The 27898-nt window shown below is 39.1% G+C and overlaps 2 protein-coding genes and 2 long non-coding RNA genes across 4 annotated transcripts; 2 read left to right on the top strand and 2 right to left on the bottom strand.

The window, feature by feature from the left end:
- Nucleotides 1-3597: 3597 nt before the first annotated feature.
- LOC143850906 (protein GRAVITROPIC IN THE LIGHT 1-like) lies at nucleotides 3598-5894 on the top strand. Its single transcript, XM_077360193.1, has 2 exons — nucleotides 3598-4033; nucleotides 4256-5894. Exon 2 carries the CDS (start codon nucleotides 4337-4339, stop codon nucleotides 5660-5662), a length of 1326 nt encoding a protein of 441 aa, XP_077216308.1. The 5' UTR covers nucleotides 3598-4033; nucleotides 4256-4336; the 3' UTR covers nucleotides 5663-5894.
- Nucleotides 5895-6808: 914 nt separating this feature from the next.
- LOC143851335 (uncharacterized) lies at nucleotides 6809-10031 on the top strand. Its single transcript, XR_013236292.1, has 2 exons — nucleotides 6809-6902; nucleotides 9704-10031. It is a non-coding gene; the product is annotated as an uncharacterized LOC143851335 (long non-coding RNA).
- Nucleotides 10032-18360: 8329 nt separating this feature from the next.
- Nucleotides 18361-20277, bottom strand: LOC143849738 (CBL-interacting serine/threonine-protein kinase 14-like). Its single transcript, XM_077358911.1, has one exon. It carries the CDS (start codon nucleotides 19992-19994, stop codon nucleotides 18711-18713), a length of 1284 nt encoding a protein of 427 aa, XP_077215026.1. The 5' UTR covers nucleotides 19995-20277; the 3' UTR covers nucleotides 18361-18710.
- A 2518-nt stretch (nucleotides 20278-22795) lies between these two features.
- Nucleotides 22796-24073, bottom strand: LOC143849739 (uncharacterized). Its single transcript, XR_013235792.1, has 2 exons — nucleotides 23791-24073; nucleotides 22796-22949 (listed from the first exon to the last, which is right to left on the bottom strand). It is a non-coding gene; the product is annotated as an uncharacterized LOC143849739 (long non-coding RNA).
- Nucleotides 24074-27898: the final 3825 nt, after the last annotated feature.

Here is a 27898-nt window from a genome sequence, read left to right on the forward strand (position 1 = left end):
TATGAAATACCCCTATCGCAATTACGTTTCAAGTAAAAGAGTATTTTGGTCAGACGTCAGGAAATTTGGATTAGGGTTGTTAAGATGGGGTATAAATACTAATTATGTGGTTATTTCTTTAGAGGAAACCCTAAACGCAATAGGAGAACATTTGTAGATGAACCAAGCGCTACAGGAGACTGTTCCAACCATCGGAGGGATTGATCTAAGGTAAGAAATAGGATTAGATTGTGATTTTGGCTTAAGATATCCTAAATACCTTGATTTTCATAAGTTAAGATTTTAAAATAGGGATTTTCCCCCTTGTATTCATTCTCCGGTGATATCGCAGTGTGATCGTTGGGCTGTTTGTGAACCTCATGTCACAAGCTTTCCAATGAGCCAAACCACGTTCAAAGCCGACGAGAAACGAGTAAGTTATAGTGGATCTAGCAACGAGCCCAACCATGCTCAAATCCGACGAGAAACGAGCATAGTGGATCCACTGACTAAAAGGCTCGATCCATAGTTTGTCTGAGAAACATCTTAAGAAGATGGGGATCAAATACATGCCTCTCATTTACTTTGAGTGCAAGTGAGAGATTGTTAAGCATTATATACCCTCAAATGCCAGTTCTTCGTTTCAAACTTTATGTTACTTATATTTTCATCAATGAAACTATCAAATTTTAGCACTACTATCAAGATTTATGAGTATACTACTAAAATTGCTTTTGTTAAAATGTTTTCAGGGATTTGATAAGGTCCATTGCAAAAGGTTTTTCACGGATGGTCCTTCAATATCCCGGTTTTGGAAGCAGGAGATCACGTGACTTCTTTGGGAGTGTTCTCAATTTTTCCTACTATTTCAAAATGGGGTATTTGTATTTCTATCTTTCTCGCAAAACGTGATAGGAAAGTGTCACTCTCGGGCTTCGGTACCTCCCTAGGGCAATAGATATTTACACTCCCGCTAGAGGTAAGGTAACTACCAGAGGAAAGATGTCTTGTTCTTGAAGTAAGTTATCTCAAGCAACAAAAGCCGTTCTTGATTCATTGTTCCGTTGCTCTTGTTCATTTATACTTGTAGGGCAGATTATCCTTTTTCATGTCTAACATTGAAAGAGATGTTATGTGGAGCCACGGTTTGGTTGGACCTGTTGGGTATGTCTCCCCTTAACAGAGCATGCAGTGACAAGATACCTTGTGAAGTATTTCAACATCAATAACTATCATAGGGGCCTATAAAGAGCATCTGCGTGCCTACACGCACACACCGTGGGTATTTCTTGAAGAGCAAGAGAGATGAACTGTATTTCCATGTTTGTGAATAGATGGGTCCCCTTTTGATTGGATTTTGCTCTCTTTTGCCTTGGACTGACACTCGGGTTGGACTCTAGTGCTCGTCCAATTCTTCTTGGAATGAATTCCTCTCTCTCCATCTCTTTCTCTCTAGTACACACAGTGAACATGTGGATCTATAACATTGGTCAACATTTGCAGTAGGAGCAACATGCACAAGCAGTCTCTTTTTTCACATTTGAGCTTATGTTATTTTGAGTGTACATACTATTAAGGGTTAGTGGGTTTGGTAGTCTGCTAATTTCATGTTGAGCTGCAATCTACAAGCAACAATTGCGATTTGTGGGCATTTTGCATGTCATTAAAAAAATTTGAAAATTAGTTCTTGTGGAAAATGATTTTTTTTTTGTTTCCATTGTTTAGAAAGAAATAATATGGATGTGGTTAATTTAGAGAGATACCATTACAAAGTGAAGGTCCCTCTAATTAAAACTTGAAATGCGGTCGTTAGCGAACAATAATGTAAAGGGAGATGATATTTTCACCCAAGCATTCGGCCCCCTTATAACATGAACAGTGGGCAACTTTAATGCTTTTTGACGTCAAATCACATTAACAGAGCGGGGGGTACTCTCTTTTTTTAATCCAATTCTTTTCTATAATGGCCATCCAAAACTTTAGAAACCCATCTTTTCAGGTAAAAATTTTCATAAGAACTTTGAAAAACAAGCAGTGCCGTAGCTACTAGCTGTGTCTTTATTTTACAAGGGATACTTTTCATGAAAATACATTCAAAGAAAAAAAAATCCAATAAATTTTATTTCCAGCGTAGCAAAAAATGGACGCTAATATTCCTCGATTGTCTTGTGAATCATATAGAGATTTTGGAAGATAAAAACACTTAGTTTATTCTCGCTTTTTTTTTCTTAATTGGTAATGGGTTTGAGGATTGTAACTCCCTTATTTTGGAGGTCCATACCTTCTTTTATTTAGTTGAGTGTTTGAGATTCAGGAATTTATTGACAACTTTGATCAAATTATGCAAATCAAGGTATTAATGGTATTATTTAGAATTGTCCTGTTATAAAATTTGAGATAAAGTTAGAGACATTGCAAGCTTATGGGACCGAGTCCTATGGGCATGTGATCGCTGCCACTTCCCTGGATTATGCTGCAGGCTCAAGGGGTGTGACACGTAAATAGAAAATGATTAAAAAGAGGCTAGGGAATGGAGAACTTCCCATCTGTGTGTGCAGTAGGGGTGCAACTTGGGTCAGGTTGGATCAGATTGAGGACAACCCTAGCCCAACTGGAGATAGCATTCCCTCAACCCTAGACCGACGCAACCCACCTGTAAATCTCTCAACCCTAATTGAACCATCTAACCCGAAATCGGGTCGGGTTGGGTTTGGGTTGACCTAGGGCCAAAAAAAAACAAAAAATACAAGAAAAAAACATAACCTAAAGAAAATGAAGATAAAATTAGAGGTTGGGTTTGAGTTGGGTCAGGTTGCCAAGGCCTCAACCCTAAGCCAACTTGAAATTAAATCAGGTTGGCTTTTCTCAACCCAACTGAGGAAATGCCAAAATCTTTGGGTTCAGGTTGAGCCAACCCAAAATGCACCCCTAGTATGCAGTAAAACAATTTCTCTCTTACACTTTCTCATCTTCCTCTTCTCTTCATAGGAGGAAGAGGATTTTCCAAAGAGAAGAAAGAGAAAGAGAAAGGGGGAAAAGTAGTGGAGAAGAAGAGTAGAGAAAGAAGAAAAAGGGGGGTGGTGGCATAAGAAGAAAAGTATGGAGAAGAGGGAAGAGGAGGAAGAATATGGAAGGGGAAAATGATGAGAGAGAGAGAGAGAGAGAGAGAGAGAGAGAGAGAGAGAGAGAGAGGCGATTAGATGAGTATTAACTATTAAGGTCTTTATTCTAGTACAATAAATCCCTGTTGTCAATAATTTAATCAACTTTTCAAATTTAAGTGTGAAAAAATATTATTGTGAACAACCTTTTTAAATTTTGAAAACGGATCTCCTCTTTGAAAGTGCTTGTGTGATTTTTTCAATCTTAGTTGGTTTCACTTGGGCATGCAAGAATCAATTATTTACCCCATGGAAATCACAGCCATCAATCTGTCTGATCAACGGCCTTCAAAAACAAAACAAAAAAATCAAATGAGTGGCAACGGTCTAGTTTGAAAGTCCATAAGACATTAGGATATTCGTCGAGGTACGATTATCGAGTCAAGGGCCTGTCATTTACTATAGAGGGGGAGCGTTAATCTTAAATATACAATGGGTTTAATGTTGGCCGTCCGATGTCTCATCTGCAACAGAGGAGCCTCGATCTTGGTGTTATCCACCATAAAATAAAAGAGGGGGGGATACCAACCTCCTCAAATTCAAACTCTGCGGCATGAGGTACAGAGAAAGATTAGATTTCTCAATAAATAAAGCCTTTTCTCACTGACCCGATTCTTCCCCAGCAGGATCGCCTTATTCCACACTTTATTTGCCGATTATTAAACCAAACCCATTTTCGGCGATTCTTGAGAAAAGATCGGATTTAGAGAGAGAAGATAAAAAACCAAGAAGCTCTTATTAGCCTTCAGAAATGCTGATATTCTCACTGACCTCGAGCAGAAATGCGTGACCTTCTTGTGGCCCTTTTTTTTGTCTAGATGCCTCATGACTTTTCAGCTGATCTGGGTTCTCTGCATCGATCAGACTATCTTTAGTCTTTCTACATTATTCAGGTGATCATGGTTTTTATACATTTCTATGCAGAATGGTTTTGAAGTTGAAAACTATACTTCTCACTTATTCTTTTATCTTTCTTAGAAGGGTTTTTTACCACAATCAAACTGCTCTGTTCTCTTTGACTGATCTCATGGGTTTTTCCTTCGAAATCCAGGCTATCTTTTCAGAAATCCAGCTTTCCATTGCATTGTGAAATCCGGGTTTTATGTTTCTTGTAGGCCCAAAATCCAGATTTCACTTGTATTAGAGCAATCTCTGTGACATTTCCATACCACATATTTTTGAAATATTTTACAGCCATGGATTCTGCATCAAAAATTACTAAACCTTCATCAAACATCTCCGACATTGTGCACCGATTTGCTAAGGTTTGTAGACTGACATCGATCGGAGTTTTCTCCGGTGGAAACATCGATGATATTCCATCGATTGAAGATGGGAGTGATGCCACTGAAGCAACCAGCTATGAGAATGATGATCAGAAAATTCATCCCCAACCCATTGAAGAAACCCTAACAAAAACCCACCAAGATGTTGTAACTGTAGCAGCAATTTCGAAAATTTTTGCCTCCGTTTCTTCCCTTAAATCCGCTTACATTCAGCTCCAAGAAGCTCACATTCCTTACGACTCTGAAAAAGTTCAATCTGCTGATATGCTAGTCATCTCCCAACTGAAAGCCCTTTCTGAAATCAAGCACTTCTACAGAGAACGGAATGCCAAACCACCATTAAGTCATTCTTCTCTGTTTGCTGAGATTCAAGAATATGAGATCCTGTTAGAGAAATTACGAACCCATGTTCAAGTTAGAGACTCAGAGATTCTTAGATTGACGCGAGAAATTGAGGAACTGGATAGAAAGAATGCTGAATTTGAGGAGAATATCAAACATAGACTTTCAGATGAAGAGAGCATTCTGTTTGATCTGACTCCGAAACGATTCTCGGACGTGTTTGAAGCAGCATCGAAATCTATCCATGACTTTGCTAAGCCATTGATTGCCTTGATGAAAGCTTCAGGTTGGAATCTAGACCTGGCTGCATCATCCATTGAAGATTCTGTTGTGTATGCGAGAAGGGCTGACAAGAAGTATGCCTTTGAGGCCTATCTCTCCCGGAGAATGTTTGGTGGCTCTACTCCTCGATTGGATAAAATTGGCGATGAGGATAACCTTATTACAAAGATTAAAGATCCGTTTGATGCTTTAATTGAAAACCCAGATTCAAATTTTGGGAGATTCTGCAGATCAAAGTATCTCTCAGTCGTGCATTCTTCGATGGAGCAATCATTCTTTGGGAATTTGGATCAGAGAGCCTTTGTATTGAGCAGTGGGCATCCAAGGACGCCATTTTACCAGGCGTTTGTGAAAATGTCTAGGTGGGTGTGGGTCTTGCTGGCCATGGCAGCATCGATGAATCCGAAGGCAGAGATGTTTTTGGTGCGGAAAGGGAGCGGATTTTCTGAGGTTTACATGGAGAATGTGGGGAAGGATGTTGTGGAGGAGGGTGAAGGGAAGTTGAAGGTTGGGTTGATGGTTATGCCGGGGTTTAGAATTGGGAGGACTGTAATTAGGAGCAGGGTTTATCTGTCCCTGTGTGGAGTCAAGTCATCGCTCGGTGCATGTTAGCCTGAGTAGCGTTTGTGAAGATAGCATGTGCCATGTTAGTCACGGAATAGTTGTCTTGTTCTCACCTGTTTTCTTTTTTGTTGGAGCAAAATGCTCCTACAAAGTTAAAATGGATTTGTAAATTTGAATGTTCTTGCAAGAGTTCTTGCAAGACTCCAATGCCTTTGTTATGTTTTTAGCAGTCGTCTATACTCTGTAGACTTAGAAATATTATGAAAGTCACATTGGAAGATTTGAATTGCTTGACCGCTTGAATGGTCTTGGCCCTTTGAGCTATTGTTGAAGGGTAAATGATATCTACACTTTTCTCCTCCTCTCTTGACATAATCTAAGCTCACCCTTGTTCACATTTTATTTCTTAGCGTACACACCTAATTTCTAACCCTAGCAAATTGTTATTTTTATTAAGGGTACTTCTGGGATCAATTTTCAAATGCATGCTCTCTCATATGAGTTGTCCCAGCATCTGCCTCATTCCATTTCTTCAGTAATCACACTCCTTTATTTACATAAAGGACGCCCGTGCTTAATTTTTGCACATCACACTCCTTTATGGTTTAGATGCATGTTGCAGTGCCATTTCTTGAAGATAGTTGGAGCCTCCTAACGTGCAGGCAATTCTGGCAATATTGTCTTCGAGATTCAATCAGCATTATCTCCGAGATATGTTGTGCAGATGTCTTTCTGGCAATGATTGATCCCTCTGGCAGACTAATGTGCATGATGGATTCGAGTAACAAGTTGTAAGGTTTTGTGAGTTTTTTTAGCCGAGAGAAAAGGAGAGTTATACAATTGAACCGAAATAGTATAACTCTTCTCCTGTGGATGTAGGTACGCTACCAAACTATGTTGATCATAGTTTTGGTAGCGTACTGTGATTGAGTTTTATGCATCTCTTCTCGTCGTTTGCTAAACAGAGTTATTTCGAGAGATTAGAGATCTCTCAATTTTCTACAAGATAATAACCAGTACATCAAGATGCATGTCACCATCATTACAAGAGCTGTAATTGAGCTAGCCTTTTGTGCCACCTCACCAGTCAATTACCTGTATGCTAGCTGGCATGACAACTAGCTCTTAGCCGGCAGCTACTAAGAGAACTATAAATAGGACCTCATGCTGTAATTTGAAAGTAGTTCTGGATTTGAGAAAAGTTAAAATTTTGGGAGAGTTTGGTGAGCTTGAGAGCTCTAGGAGTGGAGAGTTCCCTCCATAGATGAGGAACTGAAAGAATGTTTGAGTAAGAGATCTTCAATTCTCATATTTATCTTGTTTTCCATCTTTTTTATTTTTTATTTATTTTTGAATGGTAAGATTTTTTATCTTTTCATTTAGAATGCAATCATTCTTCCTTCTTGAATTTCAGTTCTATAATTTTCTAAACTCACCTTTATAATTCATTACTGAAATAGCCTTCCATGCTTATCAGTTCCATCTACTTCAGTTTATATGAGTTGATTTGGGTCAGATATGAGATTTTTGAATCCGATCACAAGCAGAATTCTGTTTCTGCATGTGACTGTCATTTGGATTCTTTTTCTTTGCATGCTGAAGGAAATTGAGTTTCTATTTGTATGAGAATCCCCGAGATTGATGTTTTATCCTAGCTCTTAAACGAATCTTTATCAATACCAGTGAAGGTTTTGATTTTTTGAAGTTCCGGCTCTGCTAGTCCGAATTGCAACTTTCTGTTTAAACTTCTAACCGAGAACAGATCACCTTTGACAATCGTATACTTTGACATATCAAGATCTTTGAGTGAAGTAATTCAGTTTGGTCTCCCATCCAGATGTCCAACCTAACTTCTGATAGTCTAAGACTCAACAATATACAGAAGAATAATTGTTTCTGCAACAATTTTGGTCGATTATCATATACTGCGCTATAAGTCACATCATTTTTTCAACTTAAACCAGACCTGAATGGACTACAGTTTTGATCGTTCTTAGTAGTAAACCATTACTTCTCACCGAATTTCTTTAGCATGTGAATATTTACAAAATCGAGATCTATTATTCTAGACTAATTCAATTCAGTTCTTAACAATTCCAAATCAACTAATGTTGCATAAGGTAGAAATCGTGAGCATCTGTTTCAGCGGAGTTCAGTTCTAGCTGAACCTGAGAACTGTTTCGGATATGATCTGCATCAGCTTCAAGATAAGTTGAATTGTGCAGAACTTGACTGTTTCTTGTCAAGAATTTGCCTTTAATAAAACCTAGAAGTCTCCTGAATCAAGAGCTAGTTTAGATCGATTCTGAACTAATTATCACTTACAACTTTGACTGGAACTGAGGACTGAAGTTTAAACGACTTCTGTTCATTACTAAACTAAATACTTGCAGCTCTTCAATTTTGTTCACAAAGCCCGTAGTTTCTTCTCAATTTCCTGCAAATGTTAGCTGGGCCACACCTAGTAGTTTCAGATCTATTTGAATCAGACCTTTATTGATGTTTGGAATGAAAATCGTGAGCCACACGCAAAGGTTCATTTCTGATTTAGATCAAACTGTGAGCAGTGGGGAAAATTCAATCCAAAAGTGAATTACATTCAGCTCAGTAGTGTATCAATCAAGGCAGTTTGCAGCTGAAGTTAAACTTCTAGTTAATTCAGCTAATTTGTTTGGGAGTACACTGTGAGCAACAGTAAGAAAAGAAAACTCCAGTTCTGGTTTGAACTAGAAGATCAGTTCAGCATTATTGAAGAAAAGTCAAGCCACGCCCACGGTGTTAGGTATAGGATTGTGTCTGAACTGAACTACAGTCTAGTTCGTATGGCACGTGCAGCAGATTGAAAAATCTTGTGAGTTTCATGAGCAGTTCGGTTCAATTAAATTTTTGTAGATTAGTTCTTTTTTTTTTCTTTTTTTGAATGGTAGGTTAGTTCAAAATTGAACAGCGATTTACACTTCCCTTCTACTTCAGTTCAGTTATGAACCGAATCAAGGGTTGCCATTTACCTCATTCAGTTAAGTCTCCTTTGAATTAATTGGAGCTGAAATCAGAAAAGAAACTCTTGTGCAGAACCAATCTAGAATAGCTCAAATATATGATATATCATTGTATTTTTGACCTGGAACCATATTCAGTTCTGCATGGATTTAACTGAAATTGAGAATTGAAGATTATTTGGTTCAATGGTGATATGATCTAGCAGATAATCCAGTTCAGTTCTCTACTCTAGCTCTACATCAGAATATGTATCATAGCATATTGTTCTAAGTTGGCTTCTAATAGTGCTCTACATCAAGTTTGGTACCAGAGCTTCTCACCTAAGCTAATTTGGCTTCCGGTCGTGCTCTACATCAAAAGTGGTATCAGATGACAAAAAATTCACCAGTTGGAATGATAAAAAAAGGCTTCTTTCTCATGCTGGTCATACTGCAGTAACTTTCACAACAATTGCTTAATTATTGAGAAATAATCACAATATATCCACGTGAGTAGAAGCAGCCCAAAACCAATTAATCTGAACATAAGAAGGCAATTGTCCGACTTTCCAAGACAACCCTAATTGTAAAGGGAAGAAAATAATAGCAATCAATCATGCGATCACAAAAGACACATTAAAAAACAGACCTTCACGCCAGCCCATACTCAAGCAAAAGAGAAACAGGCACCAAAAAATTCAGAATAGAGAACTCAATTGGACCAACAATTGGCTGGAGACAGTTCGAACGGATTGCCATTTCTGTGGCCACCGATGATTATCATTTGAGCCAGGACCAAGAGGATTAAATGTCCCATCATTCTGCCCATTACGAGCACAATTTTTTTGAGGAGAGCAAGTGCTAGGAAGGATACTGACTCCGAAACTGACCCAAGCAAGGATACTGGATCAGGAAAAGAACAAGGGTCTTCATAAATTTATGAATCTTTGGATATAAAATCATATGAGGGTTCTTCAACAAGAGCAAAAATACAGATTCACCAGTGACTTAGCAGTTACTGAACCAGTACATAAGGGGGAGACACTGAAAGGTAAGGATAAACCAAAATTGATTTGGTTGTTGAACTGATAAGTTGGTGATGTTTGGTCAGGTATCTGTGGGCTTCGACCTTCTGCTTGAAGATGTTGATTTGGTCAGCAAATGGAATTTGCATCAGAGGATGAAGGAGCAGCAGAAGAACGAGTAACCAATTGCTGCCATGATTTTTTCTGAACCGTTGGACATGGATGTGAATTTGATACTGCTTTGAAAATGGCCATTAATTGTAAAGCAAAGTCATGCCTCAATATAGTTAACAAAAACTAAACTATTGTATGCCATAAAGACTGGGCATGTTTACTGACTCGGACAATCCTTCGTGCATTTAACCAAAATTTAGACATTCAATCAGAATAGTTCTGGATTTTATTGGATCAGAACTTACATGTCGTTCTAACTGGAGGGTAGCCTTATCATCTCCACTTGAAGATAACTTCCTTGTTACGTGTTCAGAGGAATGCAACTCTCTCCAATTAACAGAAATTTGGACATGATGTCCAGAGCAAGAAGAGTTGTTCACTTTTGTAGCACAGGTTGCAGAAGTAGGAGCACCCCTTCCAAAAAATGTAGCTCCATTAAAAGCTTTTAAGAATGATAGAAAAGATGTCGAAGTATCTAAATCTACTACCATTCAGCCTGTTAAAATTATTCAGGGCCCTGTTTTCGAGCTCTAGAACATACACCTCCATTCTTACCCCAATATTTCGAATTCCCACCCACCGAGGCAATGGCTCTTCGGCATAAAGTCACGGGTTTGCTCCCTGTTGACGAGTGTTCGAATCCCGCCCCCGACTTACCTAATACATGTGGTGAGTGGGTCGTTGCGTGTATCCGTATGTCTACTCCCGAAAGGGGGTGGGGACATCCTACGTCATCAGAAAAAAAAAATAAAAAAAACTTCGAATTCCCAACAAGGTCCCACCTATCCAATTGCCATTCTCCAACCAATCCTGACCGCACATTCACCCATTATCCAACCACATCTTCCCATTCCACATTTTCCCACTCTGAATAAACCCTAATCTCAAGAACAATATAGCCTCAAGAAACCCTAATTCCAACAAGAAAACCAAATTCCAACAATATCCCTAATTCCAACGGAAATGAAGAAAAGATTATTGAAAACTAATATCAAAATTCTTCCACAAGCTATCCTAAGATAAATGCGAGAACTAGGGGTGTCAACGGATCCATTTTGGATCGGATCCACCTATGTCTTAGTCACGATCCATTCAAATCCCTTATAGGTCGGATCAGATTCGGAGTCTTCTTCGGATCCTACTTCTTGTGTCCCGGTCAAGATCCATTTCAAATTGGACCATCCATCAGAGTGTCTTTGATATGAACTCTTAAACTTCCTCAATTCAGAAAAGAATTAGTCACTATATCCAATAACTCCGCCTATGTTTTTCACAACCCGTCCCAAGCCAGGATGAAGGACGAGGGTAGGCATCAGGTTGGCAGCCGGCTGTAAACTTTGCCACTTTTCTATGAAATGAATCCTATAGAAAATTCTATGAAACCTAATAACAACCCATGATTTTGATGAAGAGTAGATTTTATTATTTATTAAAAGAACTCCAATGTTCAACGGTGGGTGACGATAAACTTTCAAGTAACTAATTCTTGTTGATGGTGAGTGGCAAGTTTACAGGAAGGAAAACCGATTGAGGAAAGGAAGCGAAAAAGGTGCCTCGAAAAGGGGGGAAGTGGAAACTCTAAGCTAAGCAAAATTTAGTTAATTTTTATGAAAATACCCCTCCTATAAGACTTAATATAAGAAATATTTTGAGGGTAGTTTAGTAAAAGGACTTCGGATCGTGACTATCAATCGGATTTTTTTGCCATGTCTTGATCACAATCCGAAATTTTTCGGATCTTAGGAAGAGGATCCAAAATATGTCCATGGATCCTTCTAATGTACCTAGATCCTGTCTATTAAGGTTTGGATTCAGACTATCCATCGGACAGTTTGTGTCCATTGACACCCCTAGCGAGAACTGTCAACCCTGACCTATGATTTTCATTTCCACAAAGTGCAACAATCTCAAAATAAAACAAAAAAAATCCAACTAAGCCAAGCAAAAACGAGCCTATTCCCAAAGAATGAGACGACCATAAAAACTCGTGTGCGGTTCAACCCAGAAAAGTCAAGGGTTGTGTTTTGTTTGAGTAGGGTGGGGTTTGGGTTCGGGTTGAGGAAGTTGAACCTGGGTCGGGGTCGGGTTCCAATTGAGGTATCGGGTTGACCCGACCTGCAACAAAACCCAGATATTTTTTTAACATTACCATTTTCTATTTTGTTTTTTTAGAACATAAAAACCTATAGGCAAAAGAAATCACCATAACCGGGTCACCCCACTGGAATTGGGAAATCAGGTCGGGTTCGGGTTGGATTGAGACATTGGGTTAGCCTTCATCAGGTTGAGAGTCAGGTTGGGTTCGGTTTGATGGCTTAGAGTTTCAGGTTGGCTTCATCCCGACCCGAGTTGCACCCCTACTGAAAATCCATAGAACAGAATAGATTGTTGTTGAACAAAGCAAAAATGTTGTAATAATTTAAAATGCTGAAAAGAGGTTGGCTGTTAGGAACGGCATGCATCGGGCCCAAATGTAGCATGTGGATGTGATCGAGTCTGTTGATCCAACCAGAATGACATGTATGGCCCACTTCAGATGAGCTCAAGATGATCAAAGAATCTTGATCCCTTATCGATCAAAAACTTCCTCTTTAGGGGTCTCCATGTAAAGCTAAACCCTGGATTTGTGCAGACCTTTATCTTATCGATGAACGTTTGTCATGGACTAGGATGATATGGATCCCCTCATAAAGTCACAAGATCAATGGTCTCGATTACACATTCATATCCAATGTGGGACCCAACTAATTATCATTAGAATTTATCGCTACTGTCTCCTATAGATGTTGTTAGAATGATTAGATAAGATATGATGAGATATGTCTGCTGGATAATCAAGTATTACATGAGAGTTAAAGGAGAGGTACGGTAGTTAGAATAGATTAGACTTGTTTAGATTAGTCAGGTTTATACATCAAGTGTTTTATATATGCACTTGTTATGAATTATAAGTTTATGACTAATGTAATTAAATAGAGATTAATGAAATCATTCTCTTACATGGCGTCAGAGTTATTGATTCTATCGACCGGCCAGGGGAGAAATCTTGAAGATGGTATGGGCACGATGATGCCCTTTGATATGCGTTGTATGCCTACAATAAGCAAAAGCATACTCTTTTCAGTTGAGTTTTTCTCATTTTCAATTTGAAATTAGGTCTGAGATTTTTGTGGAGGAAGAAATTCTACTGTAATATCTTCAAGGAAAAGAGTTGCAGGCAAGAGAATTTTTCCTCTCTCCTTAAATCTCTTCAACATATCTTGTTGCATGAACCGACTTTGATTCACTCATGAATTCCAACCAAACATTGAAGAAGTTGTTGATCCATGCATCAGATTAATTGGATATCATAGATCAAAGGCGGACCACATCAACATCATGATCAGACAACTAAAGACCATCGGATTAAGCATCGAATAATTTGGATTGACGAGAAAGCTCGGGTGATCGCTAGATCATATTTTTCAGAGGCCTAGCTATCATCTGCTGATAAGAAGAGATCGGACGATGATTAAATCAACGGTCCTTGTTTCACAAGGATCCAAAATTTAGTTAGTTTTAGGGTTTTATTTGTTTGGAATTTTTTGATTGGCTAAAAATCCAAACACGGCATGGTAATAAAAAAATAAGTATATGTATAGTAAATACGTACTCTTTGTCAATAGAAAAACACACACATAGTAGATAGACTTGTCAATCATTTCCAGGATTTTTACCAAGTTGCCCAGCAGAATTATTCCCGAATGTGAACTTAGCAGCCACATGATGGGTGCGATGTGGTCTCCACATGTTATGTGACCATTATTATCTCTAAAATTTCACTCACTAAGTCGACAAACACATGGGGGCTCACATCTCCTCCAGTGTACTTGATTGGACTAAGGACTTAATAAGATAGAGACCAATCATGTTTGTATGGTTTCAAATGCCGTGTTGTACCTGTTAGGTACTCAGTTTTTTGTTTATTATGCTTGGCGGGGTCCTCCTTAATTACTACCACACACCACTACTTTAAACATTTTGTACAATTCGATGAGGACAAGTACAACAGATATATTCACTCTTTCCCTTCGATAGATAATGTGAGAGGCTATTGCCTCTCTTTGCTGTCTCTATTGTTGGTTTTATCGACAACCCCCTCTCTGTGTCCTTATCTAAAATGGTGTTATCGCATGTATATATCTTGAACTCTTGTGTCAACAAATATCCATTAAAATTTCAAAGGCAAAGGAACACGTTAAAGAGGGGTGAATTAAATGGGAGAGGAGTGATTTTATCAAATGCCTAAGTAAGTAAGTAGGGTCGGTTCTCGGTTCTGGGATCCCAAACCCAGAACCGAACCGAATTTCCACCGGTTCGAAACTTTCCGAACCGGAATCGAGCCATATCTAGCTGGAACCGAACCGAACCAAATGTACAGGTTCGGTTCGGTCCCCGGTTTGAACCGGAACCATGTCCACCCCTAGTTAGTTCTTTCCTCCATATAATAAATTTTTTGTTTCTTCATCATTGATCAAGTGTGGCATATCTTCACTACTTTTTCTTCTTTAATCAAGTATTAAATTAACTTAACATAAAAAAGTTTCAATATTAAAATAATCATTTTCAGATACTCTGATATAGGGCACTTGGCCTGGTAGTAGTTTTGTCGATTACTCGATTGAATTTTATACGCACATCTTTTTACGAAGCAACTCATCCTTAACTATCAATAGTTTAGAAGCATATATAAAGACCACAATTTGATGCGTAAACCACTTATACGATACATGCCTTTTTGATATAGACTATTAAATAAACAAGACGCTTCCCAATTTGGGCAACGCTTAAACATGTGTTGATAATATTGTCCTAACCAATGTTATCTGATTCATTAGTTAGAGGTAAGCTTTTTCAGTTATCAAGTTTGGTTTGCTCTAGCTCTACTTAAATTTGGAAATTTGGAGGGAAGATTCAATATAAGAATCTCCATCTTCTTCTTCTTCTTCTTTGTTATTTTTTTATTTCTTGTCTTTTAGTGTTGTCATGACACTTAACCCAAAATCATGTGCGTTGTATGCAGGGAGATGCAACAAATGAAGTAAGAATTAAAGGGAATTTATGTCACAGTGAAGGTGGAAGGATGGTGTTGTTGAAGGGAGATGCACCTTTACTCTGATATAAATTCCCTTTAATTCTTCCTTCTTCTAAAGTGCCAACAACTCTAAAAGTTCTGTTGTTCTGTAGTAATTTCGAGAATTCATAATTTTAGAAAAAATTTCTTAAATTTTCACTCATCAAGGTTCTTTAAAGGTCCTTTTTTGCTTGTTTGAATCAATCCTTTTATATAGGGTCTAGATTCATAGAATTATTATCCGATATGGAATTAAAGCCAAGTAGTAAGGGATTTGCTAGGGAATTTTGCATAAAGGCATTCGCTGTTGATTTTTGCAGATTTTGTCTTATTCATTGAATTCATCTGAAGTGACTGCTCTCTCGTGCAATAGTCAGCAGCGAAGTGCATTTCCCTGAAATCTCCTAGCAAATCCCTATTTATAAAGGTCTAATCTTGAACTTCTGCTGTCTTTTGAATAAAAATAATTTTGAAAATGATTTTAGAAAGCCATTTGAAAGATAAAGTATTCTAAAATAGTTTCAGCTACTGTGTAAAGAAAATTGTTCAAACATCTGGATGAAACTTTTTTTTTTTTGATTGGTGTAACTCAGGTCAGGTTGGGATCGGATTGAGGCCAACCTGAGATAACATTCCCTCAACCCTAACCCAACCCAACCCTAGCCTCGGGTTGAGGACAATCAACCCCAACCCAACCAGCCTCTAAATCTCCCAACCCCAACCCAACCAGCCTCTAAATGTCTCAACCCTAACCCAACAACCCATCTAACCCGAAATCGGATCAGGTTGAGTCTGGTTAGTTTCGGGTTCACCTAGGGCCAAATAGAAAAATACAAGAAAAAACATAACCCAAAGAAAGTCAAGATAAAATTAGAGGACGGAGGTCGGGTTGGGTTGAGTTGCGGAGGCCTCAACCTTAACCCAACTGTTGCCCTGCAAGGCTCAACCCTAACCCAACCTGAAATTAAATCGGATTTGCTTTTCCAAACTCTAACCCAACCCAACCCAACCCAAGGAAATGCCAAACCAACCCGAGCCTTAATCGGGTTAAACCCGTCAAGTTCGGGTTGAGCGCCACCCAAGTTGCACACTTAGTGAAGCCATTGTTAGGACGAAAGTGGGATGTCTACAAAAGGAAGCCAAATCCAAGAATAACTCATCCAATGATTTCAGAAAACACCTCACAACATCTGGGCCCCACTAAGTGGACGGGCTAGATCAGTCAAGGTGGGCCCATCGGTTTATTCCATTTTGAGGTGGAAGACATGAAAAATGAGTGTAAATAATGGGTTCTCGAACGGGCATTAAATGCACAAGAGGACTTTCCGGGCCCCATCTATCCAGTATGAAGTGTCCAACAATAATGCTTTGAAAATGGCTTTGCCGTGCAGGACAGGTTGGAACTTCGATGCTATGAATTGGTTTGAAGGGATTTAGTTTCTGGCGTTGAAGCTAAGTTTATCCCTCTCTGAATATTGAGTTTGAGTGCTTGACTATGATATAGTGATGTTGATATGCTTGGCATGATTTAAGGCATGGTGGATGTCTAATCTAATCTAATCGATTTGCTTTCTCACAAATTGCACTCAAATTAATTAGATTGGACACTCAGAAGACTTTCGGGATCGGCATGTCACATGTAACAAATATTCAAGGGCCCCGTTGGATGCCACCAAAATCAGTCCCTACTTAAAAATAAAGTTATTCTAAAGTTAAACTTATTTGCAAATATGACATTAAGGCCTCTACCTATTAAATACACAGTACTGATGTTGACACTACGATGTTTTGATAACAAGCTGAGTTTGTGAAATCATTAAAACATGGTAGCACAAATATCAGTAGCCTAAATGCACCATCTCTAAAATTACCATGCCGCTCATCAAAACTAGTAGCTCTGGCTAATCATGAAGGTATCAAACCTCGTGTACCATCATCTAAGAGTAGGGGTGTAAACGAGCCGAGCCGAGCCGAGCTTGACCAGGCTCGGCTCGGCTCGGCTCGTTAAGCTCACAAGTGAGGCTCGGCTCGGGCACGGGCTCGGGCTCGGCTCGGTCAGGCTCGCGAGCCTTACCGAGCTCGGGTTATATTATGTTCACACCCCTCATCTTCCCTGGACAGCCCTACTAGTGTAATTTGACTACTTTTTTTACGCTATGGGGGGTGGTCCTAGTAACAAATGGGGTTCCAAAAATGAAGTGACATATTTTGCCCCCTCTTTTCACTCCATGGACAACCCTTTTAATGTATATATTAATATATAATATATATATTTAAATATATTAAATTCTTAACGAGCCGAGCTCGAGCGAGCTTCCGAGCCCGAGCCAAAATTGACACCCTTATCTAAGAGACAACTTTTAGCCATATAAAGACCTTTTAACTTGCATATATAGACTTCTGACACCCTTATCTAAGAGACAACTTTTAGCCATATAAAGACCTTTTAACTTGCATATATAGACTTCTGACACCCTTATCTAAGAGACAACTTTTAGTCATATAAAGACCTTTTAACTTGCATATATAGACTTCTTTTCCGTTTATCTTGAAACGTTGTGATTGATTCATGTAGATTTTTTCTTCTAAATTCCCATGCAAGAAAGTTATTTTCATAAGTCGCCCAAGTTCAAGGTAAATAATCTGTCATATCAAATACTATCATGATCGAAGTGTACTTCACCACAGGTGAAAATACTTCATTGTTGTCTACTCCTTCCTTGTCTGCATAATACTCTGCCCCCGGGAATGTTTTGTACATTTCTCCACCATTTTTTGAGCACCTTCCTTCTTTTTTTTCCCCTCTAAACCCACTTGTACTTGATCACACTCTTGCCCTCTGGTAACTTCACCAGTTCTCAAGTCTAAAAAAATTTTTTTTTTTTTTTGGTTGAGTCCTGTTTTTTTATAAAAAGTTTTTTAGTCTTGATGGGTTGGCCGATAAAGGCCTCAGTTTTTTCTTTTAGGTAGTAGTCAAATACTCTGAGAAATTTTAGGAGTTTTAAGAAGCCATTGGGTAAGTAAGTCTGGTAAACGAAATTTCCCCTCTGCTCTAACTCTCCACGCCTCTGCATCAACAAGGGGTGCTATTACTAATTTTACAAGTGGATCGAAGTTGTCTCCTTTATAATGGAAGGGACCCATCCCTGATGTGATCTCTCTGTCCGGTCCCATCATTTACACTAATCATCATTCATCCCTCATAATGGCAATGATATTGGCATTACTCACCTTATAATTAATGATTAGAATAAAATCAGCACATCAGCCTACTACAGCTGGATTGCTAAACTATCAGGTGCATTAATGATTTTTATAAGCACAAGCGGGGGGTCTTAAGAAAGCTCTGAAGATGTAAGAGACATTTTGAATGTTCTAGAATATTCTGGTAGTCTCATGGCATCAAAATGCCGGTGCTTATATATTTTTTAAAATATAATAGGGGTATTCTTGGCATTTCAACAAATGGAAAGTTCATTATCAAATTGGGAACAATCTGCTTGAGAAATCACAAGAGCAAAGCTGCTCTTCCTTCCCATATAGAGTATATACATACATACATACATACATCAATACATACTTAGCGGTACAAAAATAAATAAAAGGAAAGAAAATACCGGTAAATAAAAATCAACCGGTAAACCGTCCGTAGCCTGTTCACCGTACTCCGTTATTCCATACGCATTCATTCACACACCACCAACCAGTCAAATGCCGAAATCTGACACCCGTGCCGGAACCAGTTCGTATATGACACACAATCGGCTTCAAACAGTAGAAAAAGAAAATGAAAACAGAAAAACCGGTCATCCATTACTGGCGACCGGTGCTTCCGGTTCGATCAAGGCCAGTCGGAGCTTCTTCTTCCAAATCTCATCGTACGTTTCAACATCCCCGCCGGTTTTCTTCACCCTCACCACCACCAAACCCTCCGTTAGCCGGTAAACCTCCACCACAACAGAAAAATCACCATTTTGCCCTTGCAACTCAATTCTCCAACCCTTCTTCTTCCTCACCTCCAATCCCTCCCTTTTTCCCACTTCTTCCAATTTCTCAATTATCTTATCGGCCGGTTTGCCCGATACGAACCGCTCACCGTCCGGCACCGGTTTACTCGAACCGGTAAATAAACCGGAGAGGTCAAAACCGGAAGAAAACGATATTATATCGAATGCGTTGAGATCCCGATCTTCTTCCCCCTCCAGATCCGATTTGTAACCGAAATCTTCTTCGTGAAATTTCACCTCTTTGAATCCTTTTCTAAACCACGGATCTTGAATGATCTCATCGACTGTGATTCTCGTATCGGGATTCGTATCGAGAAGGCGCGATAACATCCGACGCATATCGGGCGATGTCCATCTCGGACACCGAAACTCTCCTTTATAGATTTTCCGATACATAACCATCAGATTCGGATCGTTAAACGGCAAATATCCAGCATTTAAAACAAAAAGAATCACTCCACAAGACCAGATATCGATCTTAGCTCCGTCATAGCCTTTCTTCGCGAGGATTTCCGGTGCCACGTAGGCAGGTGTGCCGCAAAGCGTGTGGAACAGTCCGTCGTTTTGGATCTGTTCCGAAACGGCACTGAGACCGAAATCCGATACCTTGAGATCTCCGTTCTCGTCCAGGAGGAGATTTTCCGGCTTGAGATCGCGGTGAAATACGCCTCGAGAGTGGCAGAATCCAACGGCGGAGATTAGCCGCTGGAAGTATCGACGGCTGAGATCTTCGCTGAATCTGCCTTTAGCGACCTTGGCGAACAGCTCTCCGCCTTTGATGTACTCCATAACGAAGAAAATCTTGGATCTTGTGGCTAAAACCTCGAAGAGCTTCACGATATGCGGATGACGCAACCTGCGCATGATAGAAATCTCGCGCTTAACATGCGCCACTAATCCTCCTCTCATGATCTTCTTTTTACTTATGGATTTGATCGCTACAGACTGTCCGGTCTCAATGTTCCTCGCGTGATAAACCTTCGCAAAGGCTCCGCATCCGAGAAGTTTTCCGATCTCGTATTTTCCGAACAAAACCTCTTTCGCCGACATAGCATTGCCGGAATCTGGTTCGATCTCCGGCATCGGAGATCGAATCTACCTCTCGCTCTCTCTCTCTCGCTCTAGATCTGGTACTCGGAGCTTCTTCAGGGACGGAATTTCGAAATCTCCTCAAATTTCTCCTCGATTTTTGGACGTAGGATTGAAAACAGTTGTGATTTTCCCGAATTGGATTTTCTGTTTGGGAAACTAATTCTTATGGGTGGATGGAAATGAATTGGATACAGTTTTTTCTCTCGTTCGTTCGTTCGTTCTTCTTATTTAAGAACACCGACTTCCTGTGAAGGAAAACCAACACAAATTTTTTTTATTTGAACGCCACACGTGAGGAACGACTCTTTAATCTATTCGTCAACACGTTTTAGACCGATCTATACCGTACACGCGCCCTTTCTTGATCCGTGTAACGCGTTTCGGATTCAAACAGCGGAAAGCCAAAATCTCGAAGAATGTCGTTTTCCGACAGTAAAAAAAAAAAACAAATGATGACGGCAGCGGTACTTTCTATATGTGGCCTAATTTTCAAAGTTTGGCGGAGAATTTTTCGTGGATTATTTTCCCAACCCCTCATTTTGATACAGACACCCTCTCATCAAATTCTTATCTTCTTCACGAAAATTAGATTTTCGCACTCCTTTGTTTTGATATTAGGACTTAGGAGATATATACCGTAGCAGGTGACTTATGGCCGGTTGTACCAGTAGAAGCTAGAAGACCATTAGTTGAGGGCGCCAGCTATAGTTTCTTTCTTTATTTTATATATAACTCTACGATCATCTATCTGTTGACAGCGATCTATTTCTCAAGTTTAATATAAAATGAGGGCTGGCAATATCAAAATAAGGGGGTGTGATTAGTACTCCCATCGGTGGTTGCGTGTAAGTCATTTCTTGGAATGCAATTGCTTGTAATGTAAGTCCATTTGTTGGAATACATTTTCGCTAAATTTTTGCTATATATCGAAGTTAGCGGGAAATTGAAAATCTCTTCTTTCAGTTGTTTATCTTTCAACGCAATTGTGTCCTTATCGCTTCTCATTGTTTTCTATTTTATAGTGTCTCTTGTGGTAGAGAAAATTTTGAAAAAGAAGAGAGGCCACGATAAATTAAAAATACCGTGATTACTTTATAAGGGAAACCAGGAGAAACAAGTGCCATGTGGACGAACAATACTTGGCTCAGGTCGGTGTCTGAGGAACTTTCCTTAGAACCCGTATAATACCAAAGATTGTGGGGTGTGGAAATATCAATTACATGCTTACTTTTTATTTTCAGAAGTAATTGACCCTTGCTATTAAACTATTAGCAAGGGTCCTGTGAGGAAAGTTCCTCTGACCCCGACCTGAGCCAAGCGTCGTGGCATGTGGGATGGCAGTAGTGAGAAGAGATCCGCTCCTTTGCTATGATTTGGAGTGGGTGCGACCCCTCTAGTTTTTTTATGACTACCCTCTTACACTATAAGTGGGTGGCCCAATTAAGAAAAGGGGGTGAATGTATGATTTCCCTGTATAATATATCGGTCCATATATTGCCATAGTTAAACCACTCACATGAAATGACTTGGTTTACCCATGTTATATTTGGAAAAAGTCACGAACAATCAAAATTGCACCCTCCAAATGATGGGGATCGGTGACAAAATCTGGAATTTTTATTAATTTTGGATACTTTATAAAGAGCTTAACGGATAAACTTGGAAAGAGATTAACACAAGAAAACTCAACTCAACTCAACTAAGCCTTTGTCCCAGACTAGTTGGGGTCAGCTAATGAATTCTTTAGAAAATTTCCATGAAGAAAGTGAAAGAGTCTACCCGGCTCAAATTAACTAAGTCTAATCCTAACGCTATTTGGGTTCGTCTACATTGATCATTTTCTTCTATTGTCTCCTATCCAAGGTCATGTTCTCTATTATGTTCCTAGCCATCAAGTCTTTCCTCACTGTTTCTACCTAAGTTGTTTTAGGTATGCCCCTTCCTTGTTTTACTCTATCTTAGCACAGATTAACACGAGAAAGGAAAGAGATATTTCAAATCTAATCTAGTTACCTACTAAGCCTACCTACCTAATTACACTACAACAAAAAGGATATATACCGGCGGTCATGACCGTTGGTAAAACATCCATAAACCGCTGGTGTTAGATTTACCCGCGGTCTAATGTCCACAGCTATATGTTTCGTCGATGTATATATTACCCGCGGTCATAACAGCTACTAAAATGACCGCTACTATATGGAATATATATACCAACGGTCACTACCGCTTCTATATGTTACTTTTCTTCATCGGAAAGCGTCCTTGTACTAGCGGACATAACCGCTGGTGTATGTTGCATGATATACTGGCGGTCACAACCGCTGCTATATGTTAATTTCCTTCATCGGAAAGCGTCCTTATACCAGCGGTCATAACCGCTGCTATTAACTATAGCCGTTTGCTTGTTTCCCTTACACCAGCGGTCATGACCGCCGTTAAATTTCTTTTTTTTTAATTAAATTTATTTAATAATCCCAAAGCATGGGTACAATACATATTTAGATACATACCCAGCTTTACAATACATAGAGAACCTGCTTTACAATACATTGATACAGAACCTTCTTTACAGAGTAAAACAAGAATGCATACACATCACATTTGCAGAAGAACTTTTTAACTTATTTAGAAATTAAGAAGTGAATTGAAATCACCAAAACAAGTAAAAAATCAATAAGGAAATAAAGAAGCTTAGGGCTCTAAGAAGTGAATTGAAGTCTAAAAGGTAAAAAACACCACCGTCGCCGGTGTTGATTCGACGATGCCACAAAGGTGAATAATTCAACTAATATTGGAATGATGCAACTGAATTCATAAATAGCATCAGAAACCCATCACAAATAAAAATCAAATCACAAAAACTGGATAAAAATAAGACGACATCATGAATAACCTTATATCTTCAACAACTCTAGGATTAGATTGATGTTTCTTGCACAATTTCTACAAAAAAAAAAGGTAAATAAATAAGGCAGATTAACGCAAGGAGATATAAAGGCCTCTATAATAATAAAAAGTATAAATACATGATAAATCAAGATGATTAACACACAAAGATATCATCTGAAATACCGATAGTTGATAAACACTCAAAGAGTTAATACTTAATAGTTAATTCCTACCAGCAAGTAGTAATAACATAGCAAAGAACTTGAAAAGTTAAAATATACTGTGAAAAAAGGTCAAAACTCTAAATACAAGCAACTCACACAAAAAGAACAATGAGCAAATAGTACCAAGTACTAAAAACCCTAACAAGCAAACCCATATAAAAAGTAAACAACTCACTAATTTCAGCCAAAGTAACCAACATTGCTGATGAATTAAAATAACCCTAGCTCCAAAATTAGAAAACGGGTAAAATGACCAAGGAGAAGAACACAGTAAAACAATATAGTCCTCATTTAATAACCCAGATCAAATAAAAGCTCAACTCAGTAACAAACTCCTTATGCCAATATTTGAAGATTTTTAACTGGATCAACCAACAAAAAACAAATCCTTTTTTTTTTAAAACCAAACCAAACCAAAGCTGAGTATCTCCACAGATAATACTATAGAAGTTGAAGAGGAAAAACCCTAGATGGGTATCGATTAGAAAACAGAAAGAAATAAATAGGTATTCAAGAAAACCTAAATGGGCACCACAAAACCAAGAAAAGGAAATCAAAATACCAAAAGAAACAAAAGAAAGGGGGGAAACGAAAAACCCTAACTTAGCAATAAAAAAAATCAAAGGAACAGAAGTAAAAAAAGAGTGAAAGAAGGGAAAATCTATTCCCACCAGCTACATCTAGGCCATCATAAACGCCTCTATGAACAGTACCAAAGGTTCCTCGTCCGATTACCCTCTTTATAACGAGTTTTGTGGGGTCAATCAAACAAATGGAGAGAGATAGGGATGGTCGAAACTGTAGAAATAAAGGAAAAATAATGGTCAAACAAAGCAATGGAAGCTTCTATCTTCCTCTGTTTCTTCTCCTTCGTCAATCGAAAATAGAGATTAGAGTTTCTAGGGCAGTTTTGGGCTCCTAATCAGTCGCTGACAAGGATGGAAAAGAGGGAGTAAAAGACCCAAGAGAACTCTCTCTCTCTCTCTCTCTCCCTCTCTCTCTCTCTCTCTCTCTCTCTCTCTCTCTCTCTCTCTCAAGCCCCACCATGTCCAAGTTCATAGAGACTAAATTTTATTGACATGTCTAACCAAAGAAATTAGGAGACTATAGATCACGGATTTCATCTTAAACACTTAGGGGCCATTTGGATACGCGGATTTTAGAATACAGGATTTCTTCAAAATTGTAGCAAAGGGACAAGAGAAGAAGCGGACCGGCCGTCATTTTTTACTCAGTTTTTACTTCTCGCCCTTCTTTTCGATAACAAGAGAGTAGCAGATCCTCCCATATTTCCAGGTTTTAGAAATCTCAGGACGCAGGAGAGATTTTTTTAACCTGAATTTCTCACTTAAAATCCAAGAAACATTGTCATGACAACATACATCTGCTTGATCAAAAACCCTCTTTTACACTGTTTTCAAACTAAAAACTTGGATTCTAAAATCTGCGTATCCAAACGGCCCCTTAAGAAAAACAAAAATCTAGGACATTTGGACAAACAAACATATATAAAAAGGAAAATAAGAAAAGTTGTTCAAGTTCCTTGCATGTCACATGTACATAATCAAACCCAACAAAGTAGTCTGCAACTACAAGTCTAGCCTATTGTCTCTGGACCTGCCACAATTTGATCCTAAAACCTTGGATCAATGAAGTATCTTTTTGAACCCCAAAGACTCAAAGAGAATTTGGAGAATTGCTTTTCGTTTGGTTTTCTCTTTCAGACAAAGCATCCATGTGAATTGGCAATGAAATCATGTAGGTCTTATATAGGGATCCAAGAAAGCAATGGTAGATTACTAGTATCCCATGTGCGATCCATAGTTAATAGTGATCACATCTTAACAATGATTGTTTGGATAGTATACTCCTCAATTAATACTCTCAATTTTGACAATCTTGGTTTTACTTATGGCGCTGATACTCTCAATAGGTATTCAAGAAAACCTAAATGGGCACCACAAAACCAAGAAAAGGAAATCAAAATACCAAAAGAAACAAAAGAAAGGGGGGAAACGAAAAACCCTAACTTAGCAATAAAAAAAATCAAAGGAACAGAAGTAAAAAAAGAGTGAAAGAAGGGAAAATCTATTCCCACCAGCTACATCTAGGCCATCATAAACGCCTCTATGAACAGTACCAAAGGTTCCTCGTCCGATTACCCTCTTTATAACGAGTTTTGTGGGGTCAATCAAACAAATGGAGAGAGATAGGGATGGTCGAAACTGTAGAAATAAAGGAAAAATAATGGTCAAACAAAGCAATGGAAGCTTCTATCTTCCTCTGTTTCTTCTCCTTCGTCAATCGAAAATAGAGATTAGAGTTTCTAGGGCAGTTTTGGGCTCTTAATCAGTCGCTGACAAGGATGGAAAAGAGGGAGTAAAAGACCCAAGAGAACTCTCTCTCTCTCTCTCTCCCTCTCTCTCTCTCTCTCTCTCTCTCTCTCTCTCTCTCTCTCTCTCTCTCAAGCCCCACCATGTCCAAGTTCATAGAGACTAAATTTTATTGACATGTCTAACCAAAGAAATTAGGAGACTATAGATCACGGATTTCATCTTAAACACTTAGGGGCCATTTGGATACGCGGATTTTAGAATACAGGATTTCTTCAAAATTGTAGCAAAGGGACAAGAGAAGAAGCGGACCGGCCGTCATTTTTTACTCAGTTTTTACTTCTCGCCCTTCTTTTCGATAACAAGAGAGTAGCAGATCCTCCCATATTTCCAGGTTTTAGAAATCTCAGGACGCAGGAGAGATTTTTTTAACCTGAATTTCTCACTTAAAATCCAAGAAACATTGTCATGACAACATACATCTGCTTGATCAAAAACCCTCTTTTACACTGTTTTCAAACTAAAAACTTGGATTCTAAAATCTGCGTATCCAAACGGCCCCTTAAGAAAAACAAAAATCTAGGACATTTGGACAAACAAACATATATAAAAAGGAAAATAAGAAAAGTTGTTCAAGTTCCTTGCATGTCACATGTACATAATCAAACCCAACAAAGTAGTCTGCAACTACAAGTCTAGCCTATTGTCTCTGGACCTGCCACAATTGGATGATCCTAAAACCTTGGATCAATGAAGTATCTTTTTGAACCCCAAAGACTCAAAGAGAATTTGGAGAATTGCTTTTCGTTTGGTTTTTTCTTTCAGACAAAGCATCCATGTGAATTGGCAATGAAATCATGTAGGTCTTATATAGGGATCCAAGAAAGCAATGGTAGATTACTAGTATCCCATGTGCGATCCATAGTTAATAGTGATCACATCTTAACAATGATTGTTTGGATAGTATACTCCTCAATTAATACTCTCAATTTTGACAATCTTGGTTTTACTTAGGGCGCTGATATTCCCCTCTCCCCGCCCCTTGACGGCTGGCTAACGTATTCCCACCATTTGACCGCTCTCTCTCTCTCTCTCTCTCTCTCTCTCTCTCTCTCTCTCTCTCTCTCTCTCTCTCTCTCTCTCTCTCTCCACACACACAACAGGAACAGTTGGTGGGCCCAACAGAAAAGAACGTAGGCCCCGCCCATACCACACCATAGGATAATCCAAACCGTCCATTTGATGGGCCATAAACATAAACAGGTTGCGTCCCAAAATATTTTTCCATAGGTGGATCCTAGCCCTCCGATCTAAGTAGAAACTACATCTTATGCAACCTCTATAGATTGTAGGGTTGTGATCATCCTACAGAAATGATTTTTGGGGCACAACCTATTTACATTGTGGCCCATCAAATGGAAGGCTCGGATCATCCTATGGTCTGAACGGTACACTTCATTTTCAAAAATATGGGTGGGGCCTAAATTGGTACGAACCACACCATAGGATGATCCAAACCATGGACGGCTCGGATCATCCTATGGTCTGGACGGTACACTTCATTTTCAAAAATATGGGTGGGGCCTAAATTGGGCCTTAATGTTACTGTACGAACCACATCATAGGAGGATCCAAACCATGGACGGCTTGGATCATCCTATGTTGTGGACGGTACGCTTCAATTTGAAAAATATCGGTGGGGCCTACGATTGGGCCTTGATGTTAGTGTACGACCAACTCCATAGGATTATCCAAACCATGGACGGCTTGGATCATCCTATGTTGTGACGGTACACTTCAATTTGAAAAATATCGGTGGGGCCTACGATTGGGCCTTGATGTTAGTGTACGACCAACTCCATAGGATTATCCAAACCATGGACGGCTTGGATCATCCTATGTTGTGGATGGGCCTTAATGTTACTGTACGACCACAGGATGATCCAAACCATTCATTTGATGGGCCAACCCTTTTGGGGGCACAACCCATTTACGTTATGGCCCATCAAATGGACGGCTCGGATCATCCTATGGTCTGGACGGTACACTTCATTTTCAAAAATATGGGTGGGGCCTAAATTGGGCCTTAATGTTACTGTACGAACCACATCATAGGAGGATCCAAACCATGGACGGCTTGGATCATCCTATGTTGTGGACGGTACGCTTCAATTTGAAAAAAAATCGGTGGGGCCTACGATTGGGCCTTAATGTTACCAACTCCATAGGATTATCCAAACCATGGACAGCTTGGATCGTCCTATGTTGTGGACGGGCCTTAATGTTACTTTACGACCAACTCCATAGAATGATCCAAACCATTCATTTGATGGGCCACAATGTAAATAGGTTGTGCCCCAAAAATCATTTCCATAGGATGATCACAACCCTACAATCTCTAGAGGTTGTATATAAGATGTAGTTTCTATTTAGATCGGAGGGCTAG

Source organism: Tasmannia lanceolata, unplaced genomic scaffold (assembly GCF_043159265.1).
Source record: "Tasmannia lanceolata isolate RefF3 unplaced genomic scaffold, GAP_Taslan_0.1 ptg000018l, whole genome shotgun sequence".
In the NCBI taxonomy this organism is placed as follows: domain Eukaryota; kingdom Viridiplantae; phylum Streptophyta; class Magnoliopsida; order Canellales; family Winteraceae; genus Tasmannia; species Tasmannia lanceolata.

Coding starts and splice junctions, on each gene's coding strand:
- LOC143850906 (XM_077360193.1), top strand. CDS start 4,337: ATGGATTCTGCATCAAAAATTACTAAACCTTCATCAAACATCTCCGAC.
- LOC143849738 (XM_077358911.1), bottom strand. CDS start 19,994: ATGCCGGAGATCGAACCAGATTCCGGCAATGCTATGTCGGCGAAAGAG.